Here is a 15,359-nt window from a genome sequence, read left to right on the forward strand (position 1 = left end):
CTTTGTAATTTCCTGCTTCCGCGCGACGTGTCCACAAATTAAGTTTTTGTTGCAGCTTCCACCTTCTCTGGTACTACATTGCTACCTTGTAATGGCATATTTAAATTGTTCAAGAAATCAAAAATATACCAAACAGAGGCTACCTTGATTAACCAATTGACATCATGAAAACTGTCTTTAAATTTAAATATTGCATCCCTAGCCGTTGGTGGATGTTGTAAGAATATTGAAAGTTCTTCCTTCGATTCAATTAAAGTTTTTTTAAAGCATTCCATTTGGATAGCCAACGCACTTCGCAGTGTAAAATTAGATGTTCATGTGAAACGGCGAGGCGAGGCGACCCGGCGTTTTGCTTTCATGGCCCGGTACCGGGTCGCGACCTACCATTTGGGAAACGCTGTTGCAGATGATAGAAAAAGATGGAGACAGTTTAAGACAAATAATTGAAAATTCAAGGTGGCATGATGTCCGCATCAGACGACCGACTAGGAAAGATACTCTTATAAATGCACTTATTTGTATTAACGTGTTACTGATAAGAGTACTCACCAATTCTTCAATTTCATTATCGCCTAAATCAAGTCTTTCGAGGTTGGTCAACTTCGACAGAGAAGCGGGCAATTCCTTGAGCAGATTTTCTCTAAGTTCGAGCGACGTGAGGGACTTAAGTTGGCCGAAATCCTGAGGCAGCGACGTGAGCGACATATCGTTGAGGCCCAACACGCTGAGTGACTTGAGGTGGATGAAGGCCGGCGGAAGACGAGGTATGGGATTGGAACTGAAGTCTGCGACTCGGAGGGAACGCAGCTGGCCGATGCTTTCGGGGATGTCAGGGATATCTGAAACAAAAAAAAAATGGTTGACAAAATTTTGTTTGGTATTTCCTGATCTAGTGCAGTCACTGAAGGTTTTCACCTCCGATTTCGTTGAACCTCCATCGATTTTCATGAAAATTGTTGAGTAATTAGAGGATACCTCAAGGAACAAAGGTGACATGATGCCAACTTGCGCTTTTACCCTGGGGGTGGATGCCACCCCTTCTCGGGGGTGAAAATTATTTTATTAAAAATAATGCCATAAGTCGATACAGGGACAAATTATAAGCAAAATTTGTTATATAAAGTTATTAAAATAAATCAACACTTTTTGAGTTATTAAAGACCAAAGATTTTATTTTTTCGTAAAAAAACGCATGTTTTAAATCGGTTTTTCACGTATAATTCAAAAACTATAAGCTTTTACAAAAAAGTTATTATTACTGAAATTTAATATAATAAAAAATTGAATACATTCCTCACATAAAGAACTAATCTAATGTTAGCACAAAGTGAGTTATTGGCAATTGAATGTGTATTTTTTTCGACGAGTACTCAAATTTAAGTATTCAAGCTTAAATAACGGGAAAACGATGCAATGTATAGAATATTCCTGCTAAACATTACAAGAATCTACAGGTCGAGCAAGTCTTGTAAATTTCACGATTGCGAGCCACGTTTCACGCAACCGTATTTGCGTACTTGTGTTTCGAGTTGCGTGGTCGTGCGGAGTTATATTTACCAATTCGCGCAATCGTACTTGAGACGCTGTGTCAGGTGAGGTGTTTGAAAATTTGTGTAACTTGATTGCTTGATTCTGTGGTGTGAAGGTGGTTAAACTTTTGTTTTATTTTTTTTGTTTTGTTTGTTTTTGTTGTTGCGAATATATCGCAGAAAGTTTTTAGATGAAGTAATTGTATGATGAAGATATCACAGAAAATACAAGAGGGCAGCATACTTTGCAAAACAATTGTTACAATTTGAAATCAACAATTTGTTAAGTTGTTGTCTTGCAGGTAAAAAAAGTGACTTTTTAAAAAAAATATATCTTGGAAACTAAAAATTATTTTTATTTATAACTGAAACATGTAAAAGTATAGTACTCTCAAAAAAATTTCAGCCAAAAATATTCATTTTTGTAGAGTTGACTGCAATTTTTCGACAACAGCCTTTTTTGGAGTGAGCAGCATAACAAGTCCAGTCTCATCTGAAATCAAAGTTTCTTGTAGTTTATACCTCTGGCTAGTGAATGAACAAAGGATTTTTTTATTAGATGAGGTCATTTTTGTTTTATAAAAAAAACTACTTTAAAAATGAGAAAAATTGGGGTCAAAAATGTGTTTAAACTTATGTAAAATCTTCAAATTTCATTTTTTTTAATTCCTTCGTTCATATTCTAGCCAGAGGTATAAACTACAAGAAACTTTTTGATTTCAGATGAGACTAGTTATGCTGCCAACGCAAAAAAACTTAAACTCTACAAAAATGAATATTTTTGGCTGAAACTTTTTTTGAGACTACCTTAAGTACTATACTTTTACATGTTCCAATTATAAATAAAAATAATTTTTAGTTTTCGAGATATAATTTTTTTAAAAAGTCACTTTTTTTACCCACAAGACCTATGTAACCCCTTAAAAAAATGTTTGAAAGAATATGTTTGATGGCCAAGATGCATACATATATTTAGAAGGAAAGTTCCTGATTTCTGTAGTATAATACATAATACCGAAGAGGAAGTAGCCCTAAGCGCCGGACTCCACTTGCGATTTGTAGTTGTGAAGATTGAACACATTCTTTCAAATAGAAGTCAATCCATGATTATTTAGTCACAAATGGATTGACTTGTATTTGAAACAATGTGTTCAATCTTCCTGATTACAAATCGCAAGTGGAGTGCGGCGGTAATAACACCAAAATATTCCATATAGGTCCATAGAAGGTACACAGACATTGAAAAATTCCTGGAATATCCCCGAAAACATGTTCCCTGAACATCCCAGGAAAATCCTGTGTCAGCATTTTAAACATTACCTGAATGCCTTATTGGAACATTCCATGAATGTCCACGAATGTTCTCTGGACATTCAAAATATATTTTGTAGACATTCCCTGGATATACCAGAAATACAGTGATGAGCGCTCTAATAACCGGCAAGATAGCACAAAAGATGTATTAAGTAGTGAGATAAAAAGACATGAAACTAGTTGAGCTGGGAAATTTAGCGATATTAACTTATACATTTAGATTGTATTTATTGTGTACCACCTTCAGACGTATCAGACGAGTTTGGAAACTACCACTGTCACAGTGACAGTTTTAGTTGACATACTCCTCCGATATGTGTAAAGGTGGGATCAATATAACGTAAATTTAAAGGTTAATTTCGCTAAATTTCCCAGCTCGACTAGTTTCATTTCTTTTTATCTCACAACTAAATATGTTGCCCATATTTTGCCGGTTATTAGGGCACTTATCACTGTACATCCTTGCTGATGTGACAATACCTCCTATCTGTTTTTTCATGAGTTTTGTATGAGAGATGGAAAAACATGTTTTAAGGTCACCTCCTGTGTTCATATGTAAGTTTTGACTTGTTTTGTAGTTCATAGATAGTTTAATTTACTACAAAACAAGTCAAAAAATATCATATGAAAACAGGAGGTGACCCTAAGACAAGTTTTTAGTCTCTCTTACAAAACTCATGAAAAAACAGATAGGATGTATTATTACATCACTGACGATATGTGGCCATACCAAATAATACATCCTTGATAAATATAAACATTTTTATTGAACAAAATCTTTTCATACATTTTTTTAATGCAATTTACTGATATTCCTAAATATTTCAAAAAAATGTGTCACATTTGCTTTGTAAACCTTTCTTTTGCCTTTCGTAGCCACATATTCCGTTTCCTTCCTGGTTTTTTGTAGACCACTTCTCTCAGCTGATTCTAAAAAAATGAAATAAATGGTAATTTTTCTATCCTTTACAATTAACAATCAGAAGAAATATTATTTACAAATAATGATATGCATAATAATAATAGGTTTGTTCTAGCATCAGTTTGAAACCATCAGCGAATAGTGGACCAGCGCGAGTAGAGGGGATCGCACTGGTGACTGTATTATGTTCTTTTACTGACCAACTGTTTGCTGATGGTTTTTGACTAGTTTGACTGTTTGCTAGAACAAACCTAATAATAATAAATATTTTGTATTTTGACAATGACATCTGATGTGGAAGTCAAAACATTAATAAAATTATTTTTTCAAGTTAACTTTCACATGCGCGTCTTAAAATTGTACTTTTAATACTTATATCATAAATAACTATTAAAACTATCTTAAGAGGAAACAGTATCGATCAACAGGTAGCGAAAATGTGTTCCAAGATTGCGGCTGTAATTTTGAATATTTTTCAAGATATTTGGCACACATATTCGTAATATAATAAAGAATGGCGGTACAGAGCCCAATTTGAAAAATATATTATTATGTGGAAATTACTCTGTAATTAAATACAATATAAAAAAAACGAGCTTGTACCGCCATTAAGAAGAACAAAAAAATACACTTTCTTCAAATACAACTTTTTTATCCGATTTTGTGTTATTTTGGAACTACTAAAATTTTTTATTTCATTAGTAGTTCCAAAATTACACAAAATCTAGGCATCGGATAAAAAAGTTTATTTGAAGAAAGTGTATTTTTTGTTCTTCTTAATGGCGGTACAGGCTCGTTTTTTAAATATTGTATAATTACAGAGTAATTTCCACATATTAATATATTTTTCAAATTGGGCTTTGTACCGCCATTCTTTATTATTTTACGAATACGTGTGCCAAATGCCTCGAAAAAATATTCAAAATTACAGTGACAATCTTGGAACACGTTTTGGCTACCTGTTTATCGCTACTGTATTACCTTAAAACATTGTAATTTGCTAAACCAGTATATTTTACTCTACTACTACTCTACTAGCTACCTCATTTTCCACTGTTTCTAAAGACTTGTTTACATGGGTAGAGTTTTGAGGAGAGTAGAGTAGCGGTAGTACTCTACCAAAAATGGCTTGATACCATTCACATGAGGAGAGTACAAGTATAGTACTGATGCTAGTATAGTGAAACCGATTTTTGTATTTTTAAACACTCTTGATTATAAGTGCACCTTAAATTCTTAATTTTTTGCTTAAGCTCGTTTACTCCAAAGCCCCCTTTGCCATTCTTTCGACGATTTCATCCTCCGCAGCTTGCTGCAAACTTTTATTTCTGTAGTATACACTACCTAAATTCCATAAACACTGGTATTCGCCGTATTATAGCTCTACAAGTTTTAAAGTTTCATCTTCGGTGAACTTCATTTTCACTATTTACACAAAACACAATTCCAGCCAGAATGACAGCGCCCCCATGTACTCTCCTACCTACTCTATTCTGCCATAATTGAGCGTGTTCCATGGGTAGAGTGTGCAGCCGAGTAGACATTTTGGCAGTAGTGGTGGTCATAGTGTAGTTACTTTGCCATAGGTTGCTAGTCACTCTACTTTAACTCCAACTATACACTCTACCAGCTATTCTATTGTGCTGAGCATTTTTACAGGTAGAGTTACTCTACTCTATCAAGTACTTGCATCATTACTCTACCTGTGTAAACAAGTCTTAAATCTACTTAATCTTAATCTACTCTTAATGAAAAATGTCTAAAATCATTTACCCACCTAGTATTATTGTAGAATTTAAGACAGACCAGTGCCTTATAAATAATTTCAATATGAATATTTTTTCCTTTAATTCTCCTTTGATACCACTCCATTTTAGATTTTGGGGAACTTATTTCATTGTGTTTATAGCCCATATTTATTGAAGGAACCCAATCTGGAGATTGTTATTATCGATTAAGTCGGCTGGTTTTCCTATAAGATTAAAATGTTAACATCTTCAAAAATCGTTACTGTTGTAATTGTAACTTACCAGATATAAAATGATTACAGCAGACAGGACAGGAAAATTTTCATTTCGCTAGTAAAACCTGTACATTGTATTGCATTTAACCATTGTTGTCTCTCAGATGCCTTATTTAGTTCAGTTTAAAAGTGAACTTTATCTTGACTTTATCACAATTACTTTGCATTTCACACTTCGAAACACAACACCAATGAAGCATATTATCTTTCTAAATTAATACTTCCAGAGAAAATGTTAAATTAATCTTTGTACAACACAACATTACAGAGAAATACAACTAAAATTATCTAAAACTCATTAAGAACAGATAGAATAAGATTTATCTTTTACACCCAGTAGCCACAGCATGTTGGAACGGATTTAAATTTGGTAAATATAACTCCGCACGACCACGCAACTCGAAACACAAGTACGCAAACACGGTTGCGTGAAGCGTGGCTCGCAATCGTGAAATTTACGAGACTTGCTCGACCTGTAGATTCTTGTCTAAACATTTGCCAAAGTACTTCGGAATACCTATCAAATGAGCTTCAGAACAAAGTAATAGCGTCAAAATTAAGCAAGTTATAATGACAATAAAAGAACCGTTTCGAATTTTTTAGGAAAAAGTGAAAAATAAAACATGCGCCATTTCCACAAAAATTAAAATTTACAGTAATCCTTACAAAAACTTCTTTATATTAGCATAAGTAATGTTTTCAATAATTTTGACCGGTTTAGAACGCATATTTTTGAAAAAAAAATATAATTGAACAAAATCATAATTTTTAAAATTACTGTAATTCTCATATTCTTTTGATAATAAGTCCAAAAATACTCAATATACGTAAAATATTATATATAACCAAATTTTAGTTTTTTCTGTGCCAAATATTTTACTATTTCTATAGGGTAAAAATTAACCGAGATAGAAACGTTTAAATTTTAAATTTTGCTGTGGGAGCCGTGCAACCGGGGTCATTTAACCTTTTATTTTTAAAAAACTTAGGGGCTTAAAATATTAGGTTTAACGTGCTTAAATAGCACTTGGAATTAACTTTGAAGCAGTTTTTAGATGAACCTGATATCGTAAACACGAACGTTGTTATTAAAAAAAAACAATAACATTTTTTGGAAATATTTTAAAAGATAAATTTTTAAAAAAATTTTGGAGCATAAATTTTAACGCTATGAACATGTTCGGGGGCTCATTTAATAGATATTTTTAAGTACTTTGACAAATGTTTAATAAGTTTATGTTACAAAATGCATTAATTTCCCGTTATTTCAGCTTGAATACTTAGAGTTTTTTACTCGCCGAAAAAAATATACATTCAATTACTTATATATGTAACTCAGTTTTAGTTAACATTAAAAATTAAAAGGTTTTTGTAGTAAGGGCTTTATTTCGATTTTTATTAGCTTCAATTTTGATAATAATAACTTTTTTGTAAAAACTTACACTTTTTGAGTTATTGATGAAAAATTGGTTAAAAACATGCATTTTTCTCAAGAAAAATTAAAATTTTTGATCTTTAATAACTCAAAAAGTTCTGATTTATTTTAATAACTTTATATAACAAATTTTGCTTGAAATTTGTCCCCCTATTGAATTATGGGGTTATTTTTAATAAAATAATTTTCTTTCCCGAGAAGGGGTGGCATCCACCCCCAGGGTAAAACGCAAGTTGGCACCATGTCACCTTTGTTCCTTGAGATATCCTCTAACCACTCACTAATTTTCTTGCAAATCGATGGAGGTTCAACGAAATCGGAGGTAATAGCTCATATTCACCTTCAGTGACTCCACTAATCCGGAATTTTTAAATAGCGTTCGGGAATCCTTATTGCTTTATTTTATATTGAATATTATTCTAATATTTAATTTATTTCGAATAGAATACGTTTTGAGATAATGTAATAATTATATTTGCTTTTCTCTGATATTCTTTAAAATGATGCAGAATAACCTTGTCTGTTTTCTAATTTAATATAAAAGCTCTATATGAATTTTAATTGTTCCACGCACAAAACGTTTTACGCATGATATCCAAATGGTCATGCTCGAATGAGTACCTTTCGCACAGAAGGAACTACTTCGCTTCAAGCCTTGGAGGATCGTGAATTTCATGGAAGGGATCCATTAAAAAGGAGCAGTGACGAATTGAGTAGTCACCCTTGGGTCGGCATAGTTTACCAAATCCTAAATAACACCAATTTTAAAGGTAAGCGATTTGAGTATATCTTGTGGAACCCTATTATTTTAAAGTCAACCTTTTTAACAAGTTAGTTTTCATATTTCCTACAGTTTTCATACAAATAGTAACTTTTTTAATTCCTGGGTTTGTCGGTCTGTTATAAATAAAACACTTTATTTTTCATACACGTTTCCCCTATTTGCCGTTTTCAATAAACACTTTAATAATAATTATACAGGGTGTTCCCGAAAATAGTGCGTTCCTTAAAGGTATAGGTAGAAGGTACCATGTAGAGAAAAAAAGTCTTATAACATTTTTTTCTAAATTCAACCGTTTGGCCAAAAAACCAAAATACATTTTCGTGTGCAAATTGAAATCGGACAACTATGTATACAAAAATCTAAACATAGACAATTGTGCCAACCATCCTACCTTTTATGTCACCCAATCCACAAGCTTGGTTCCACGTACCAAATTGTACATCCCTAGCATGGGTTGGGTGGCATATTCTGCTGGACTTAATTTTGGTTGTCCATAAATAGCCTGCCTTTTGTGATCCAAAGCCTCACACTCGTACAGTACATGATGTGCTGTTTCAGTTCCCCTATTGCACAGTCTGCAGTTAAGGTTCCCTTCGTACAGCCCAATTCTATTCAGGTGTCCTTTTAGGGCACAGTGACCCGTGAGAAGACCTGTAATTATGCGGAGCTGACTCCTATGTAATTTTATTAGTTCCTCAGCTCTCCGTTTTGAGGGTTCCCTTATTAAGGGCCTCCCGTGTCGCTGACCAGGTACGTTCCCCCAGTATTCTTTGTGTTTGTTTTTGACCCATTCCCTGACTTGTCCCCTAATTATTGTTTTAGGTACTCCTAGAGCAGGTTCTGGGCCAAAATATAAAGTTGATGAACCGTTCCTTGCCAGCTCATCTGCTTTCTCATTACCGTCTCTCCCGGTGTGTCCTGGCACCCAGAATAGAGTTACACTATTTCTTTCGGCCAGTTCTTCCAGTTCTTGCCGGCATTCCCATACCAGCCTTGACGTCACTTTCGGGCTCATTAGTGCCTTCAGTGATGCTTGGCTGTCTGTGAGTATATTGATCCGTCTATTTTCATAGGCCCTCAAGTTGTTCATTGCGACACACTGCAGAATTGCGTACATTTCCGCTTGAAACACAGTTGTGTATGTTCCTAGTGAGAAACTGAGTCCTACATTCTCTGTTTCACTAAAAATACCGGCTCCAGTGCCTTCATCGGTTTTTGATCCGTCTGTATACCAGATCGATCCTCTGATTTTGCTACTGATGCTGTTCCATTCCCTTCGGTCATTGATTTCTATTCCGAAGTTCCTATTAAATGTGTATTTTGGTACCATGTGGTCAGTGTATGTATCAGATATACTTACCCCACCATAGTTCCAAATCTGATTATGGCCAAGGTTCTCGTATTTATCCCACAATAAGCCCATGAGGCTGCAGTGCCATCGGAGACATATGTCAGACGACCTCCAAAAAAAAAAAAAAAAAAAAAAAAAAAAAAAAAAAAAAAAAAAAAAAAAAAAAAAAACATAGACAATCACAATTCAAAAATAGTTGCAGCAGAATTAGCCTATAGTATTTACATTAAACCCTGTCTTCATCCTAAACAAACAAATTCTTGTTTTGTTATTTTCAAAAAATGGGGTGGCATAATTATTTCGCAGGTGTAACTGTCTGACATACATTTTTATGGTGTCAATAACCTAGATCACTAACAGTTCTTGTACAATGATGACAAATTTTTAAATTTTATGAAAATAAAAGTTCGCTTATATGGCGAACAATGTAATTTTTTTTTGGAAACGGTTAACTTTAGAGAAAAATGTTATATGCCTTTTTTGCTCTACATTGTGTATTATATACGTACCTTAAAGGAACGCACTATTTTCGGGGACACCCTGTATAAACATTACACTTATTATAGTTTTATATAAACATACATTTTATATTTACGTCTGTACTTGTTGTTTGTCTTTTGATGGACTGCGACAGTGATATTTGACCCTCAGGGCCGGTTCAGGGCCATATTTAAAGTATCTGCCAATGGTGCGTTTACAATATAAAATAAATTTATCAAATTATACAGCGTGTCTACTTAAGTTGGAAACATATGGGAAACTTTTTTGTTATTCATTTTACGAAAAAAAGTTATTCTTTATAAAAAGTTCTGCATGTTCTAAAACCTAAGATTCAATCATCAGATATCAAATTTTGTCAATATTATACGAGGTATGTCAAAAAATATGAACTAAGTTCAAGAGTAAAGTACCTTTATTTCTCTCAATATCGAAAATTCTTATTATGAAAAGTTGTTTGGAAATCAAAACTAAGATCAAATATGCAATTACATGCTTCTAATTAGAAAAAAATATTTTCCAAATTTTTCTCAAATTTATTGATACTAACTTCGTTTTTATTGTTTACACATACGATAACTCTTTTATTATTACTTTTACGAAAAAAAGGTATTCCTTATAAAAAGCTCTGTATGTCCTAAGACCGAAGATGCAACCATCAAATATCACATTTTATTAATGTTATACGAGGTATGTCAAAAAATATGAATTTCACTCAAGAGTAAAGTACCTTTATTTTTAACAATATTGAAAAAGGTTATTAAAAAAGTTGTTAAGAATTAAAAACTATGTTTCAATATGCAATTACATCCTTCTAATTGAAATATTGTGAAATATACTGGTACTATAATCTTGAGCGAATTTCATATTTTATGACACACCTCGTATACAATTAATAAAAGTTGATATATCATGGTTGTGTCTTAGGTTTTAGACCATTCAAAGCTATTTATGAAGAATAACTCTTTTTCGTAAAATGAATAATAAACGAGTTATCATATTTGTAATAATTAAAAACGATGTTGCGTATCCATAAATTTGAGAAAACATTTTTTTTTTTCAATTAGAAGCATGTAATTGCATATTTGATCTTAGTTTTTAGTTCCAAACAACTTTTTATTATAAGAATTTTCGATATTGAGAGAAATAAAGGTACTTTACCCTTGACCGAAATTCATATTTTTTGACATACCTCGTATAATATTAAGAAAATTTAATATCTGATGATTGAATCTTAGGTTTTGGGGCATGCAGAACTTTTTATAAAGAATAACTTTTTTTCGTAAAATTAATAATAAAAAAGTTTCCCATATGTTTCCAACTTAAGTAGACACGCTGTATATTGGGGAGATCCAAGTCATCCATCACTAGATTTCAATAATAATGTCATTTTGTTAACATTTAAAGGGTTTTTACCCTTGTATTTTTGGTAGCTCAGCATGTGATTTGCCTGAAACAGCACTGATGATGATCTACTTATATCGAAAACGTTCTGTGACAGATGTGGCTTTGAGGGTTTTTTTTTAATAAACAAACCTTTTATAAAGGATTTTTTCATTATTTTTTTTTAATACTTATTTAAGACTTACTTAATACATACTTAAATAAATAATTACACTTTTATAAAAAAGAACTTTTTATAATAAAACGTTCTCATTATTTATAGGACCCAATATAAAATTATAAAAATGTTTTGTTGTTTCAATTTCAATGTCATAAAATAATTTTGTAATCGACTTTAAACTCATATAAATCAAAGAAAATCTTTAACACACAACTTTAACGGAAATATTGGAAATTATTTATTCATCAAAGAATATTTCATAAAATTTTATGTATATGCTGTGCTTGGTTTTCAAAGTTAATTTGGAATTCCAGATCCACTACGAGGTGATATGGGAACATTCATAAACTACGTCGTAAAAATTTTGGAGTTTTTAATACCCTCCCCCCTTTCCGTCGTAAAGCGTCGTTTGCAGTTGACCTCTCCCCCTCATACCGACGTCGCAATTGCAACTCATGACCCCCACCTTTTAGTGATATTTTTTTAAATCCCATGTTATTCCTAGATTTTTAAAAGTTAGCTCTAAAAGTTTATTTACGAATGTATCCAAATCGGTATTACTATAGCTCATTAATATCCGCGTACTCTGTCAATTGACTGTTGACTGTACAACTAATAATTATTAGCCTTATAGGGACAAAAGACAACGCTTTTATCGGAGTTCCTATGCTTTCTTAACTGCATCATATATATCTTGATTCTTATTTTGTTTTGATTTCAATGCCATTTCTTTTATTAAGTATAAATAGATACAATGTACTAACTAAATAGAATAGAATATTTTATTTCTATTCATTCTTTTAGAATTTTTTCACACAGTGTTCAGTAAATAAGTGAACAGTTTAATATTTATTGCTTCCAGACGTTGTTCTGAAAAGAAGCGTTTGTTTAAAGACATATGACAATGTTGCATTATTTGTTATTCTGTATAAAACTGCAATATTAAGGCTGTGAGTGATAAAAACGAAATGAAAAGTATGCAATGAAAGTAATATACAAATTATTTTTCATTCTAAAATAGGGTATATTTTTTATATTCGTGAAGTTCAAACAACGTCGGATGTGCACTTATGGCCCCCTCCCAACTGTCGTATACGCCATACCGTCGTAATAAGCAAAGTCCCCCCTCCCCCTTTTCAACGACGTAGTTTATGGATGCTCCCTATATGGCATTTTGAGTAAACAAACAAGCAATTTGATTCACCCCAGTCTGTGAAACTTGCTCACTCCTAAAAATGATGTCCGGGTGCAACAATTCATTGGAGCGAGGTGTATTAATTCGTGTCATACAGGAATCACTCCACCACGCTCCAATGCTCCAGACCATCCCTTTCCCCCCTATAGCCCCTATAGATGGATTACTAAAGGAGTTGGAGATATTCGTCGGCGCAAAAGTAATGTTACGAGCTAACATTAATGCCGAAAAAGGACTAGTTAATGGAGCTATGGGTAACATTGTTGAGATTGTGTGGCCTCTATATCGCCGAGATCAAATGTATACGATATATCCACAAACAACATATCTAATCATCAAATGTCAAAAATGCTTAAAAATTAAGACAAACAAGTTATGCAATAAAATAACCGTTGACCTACCCAAAACGGATGCATATGACTGGTACCTACTAGAATGTCGCAATTGAGAAAATCGATTTATCTTTGGAAGATAAATAAGCGTACAAGTTTTCGTTTTTCTAAATAGAAGCGCTCTAGAGATATTTAAGAAAAACGAATTCCAAGACGCCATCTTTAAAGAGCTCTAGCTCCCTTAAAACTCAATATATCCATATAATAGCAGTTAAATATTGCATTGTTAACTAGTTATGAGCTATTCTAGGTAGCCTAGAAGTATGTTTAAAATTGATTACAAAATTTGCCGGACATAGTGACAAAGACCAAACCAAGTATATAAAAACGTTTTAAGAAAAACTAATTACTATACCCGTTTTTTCATAAACAACTATATTTTATGTGCTCTTTCTAAACTGTATCTTTACTGTGGTTACATTGATATCAACAGAAATCGATTAAGTTGCAATCAATGTTTACGGTATCTTTCCAACAAGTTAATTGAATTTGGTCTATTAGTGATTCTAATACAAACTTCATATAATGGAAAGTTTGTTGAGTAAAACATTAAATCTAGTTTGCCAAATGTTTACATACGTGAACTGTACGCGAATGGAGGACATAAACTTAATCGAAAATTTCCTTATTTGTTATAAAGTTCTAGTTGCAAAGTTATATCATTTTATAGGGAAATTAATACATAATTTAATTTAAGTGCGGTTCATTCCATATGATATGTAAGGCTAGACACCGAAAAGAAGAGGATGACACGAAAAAGAAGATGATACGTAAAAGACGTTTTTGATAAACTGCAGCGGGATTACGAACACTCGATGCGAGATCGCAAAACGAACCGTAGGCAAACTCGATGCGAATACGCATCGAAGCCAAAAAGTGATTATGAACTGGGTTCGAGTAGACTGTCAGAAAATCATCGGCAATTTTCGTATTTTTGAACCTATGGGATAATATTTCGAACAAATGGAATGATGTGCACGTTATATGCCAAGGAATTTCTCTCATTAACCTCAATAATTATTACAATAGAATATAAAATAAAGTTTTTATTACATATTTAATTGTTATAAACGTTTATTTTATATTCTAAGGATGGTACAGTGATAACGTGTACCTAGATATAAAAATATATGATTTTGGAACTTGAATAGAATTTGAGATTAATTATGATTTTTTACCGTTATTAAAGATTAAATGGCCAGGGAAAGATGGGATACGTTATATAAAAATATTACTAAAGGTCGTAATGGTCACTGCTAACTACTTATTCACTTCATCGAATTCTGTCTCAGAGCTTTCCTTCACATATTTTTAAAGTAGGAATAAGTATTAGAGAACTTCTGTCCGTGTAATGAGTGTAATAACACCTCACTGGGAGATTTAAACAATATATTTTTTTAATGTTCAAAACATGAGAATTATTATCAAAACCGTATAATCTAAATATCGTTTGATTAACGATTTACATTATTTTTAAATTGAAAAAATCAAAGTATGAAGTAAGTAGGTTATGTCATTATGTATTCACTTTTCTTAATTTTTATACTTGGACCGGCAAGAGAGAAAGCGTTATAGGAGATCAGCGATCTATCAGAGAGAGATAGATAGTTCGAGCTGGCAACTCGACAGGGTCGTAGGTATCGAGCAGTGCCTTCGAGTTGACTCGCATCGACAACGTAGGGAAAGAGGTTTTGTAATCACTCCCTACGGTAAACATGGCGGATACGATGCGTATCGAGTGTACGTAATCCGGGCCCTGAAATCACAAAAGATATTATAAAACGTGAGAGAAGATGACAATCTGTCAATAATATACCGCTACTATCATAATGAAGAAAAGAAGAAGACACGTAAAAAAGAAGACCATATACAAATTCGCCACTGTCGTATATTGTTGAATGAAAGAGGATGACAAGAAAAAGAAGACGATACGTAAAAAACAATAAGTTATAAAAAACGATAATTTTTCTGTATCGGGTCTTGTTTCTGATGCATATTATGTCATTAATCTTATACTGGCTTTCTGAATTCTTAACTTCACGTCAGTGTTAATATATGTCGGTTTCGCGTCGTTTATGTTATTAAAGCGTTCTGGTAATAGTCATTTGGTTTTTGTATTTGATATCTCACTTATTTGCCCAGGTCTCTGTAGCTGGAGAGTGTAATTCCAATTTATTTTATTTTCATTACTTGTTCAATACTGATGCCATCCATTTCTATTTTACATCTGATTGGTTCTTTACTGATTACTATTGTTTTAGTTTATGAAATTGCCATACCTATTGAATTTTTTTGCTCTTATGTTAAAACTGTGGACTAATCTTTGCAGACTATATTCATCTTGAGCTATCA

The 15,359-nt window shown here is 32.7% G+C and overlaps 1 protein-coding gene across 7 annotated transcripts in view; it reads right to left on the reverse strand.

Annotated features, from left to right (window-relative positions):
- The window catches only part of LOC126880627 (protein lap4-like), a 506,864-nt gene that overhangs the window by 386,622 nt on the left and 104,883 nt on the right, over window positions 1-15,359 (reverse strand). For all 7 annotated transcript variants that reach the window (XR_007696657.1, XM_050644639.1, XM_050644640.1 and 4 more), the window contains exon 3: window positions 550-839. Coding sequence is in view for 6 of the 7 variants with exons in the window: in XM_050644639.1 (XP_050500596.1) it covers window positions 550-839 (290 nt within the window). In the remaining variant the exon portion in view is untranslated. The remainder of the gene's footprint in view (window positions 1-549; window positions 840-15,359) is intronic.

Source organism: Diabrotica virgifera, chromosome 2 (genome assembly GCF_917563875.1).
Source record: "Diabrotica virgifera virgifera chromosome 2, PGI_DIABVI_V3a".
NCBI lineage: Eukaryota > Metazoa > Arthropoda > Insecta > Coleoptera > Chrysomelidae > Diabrotica > Diabrotica virgifera.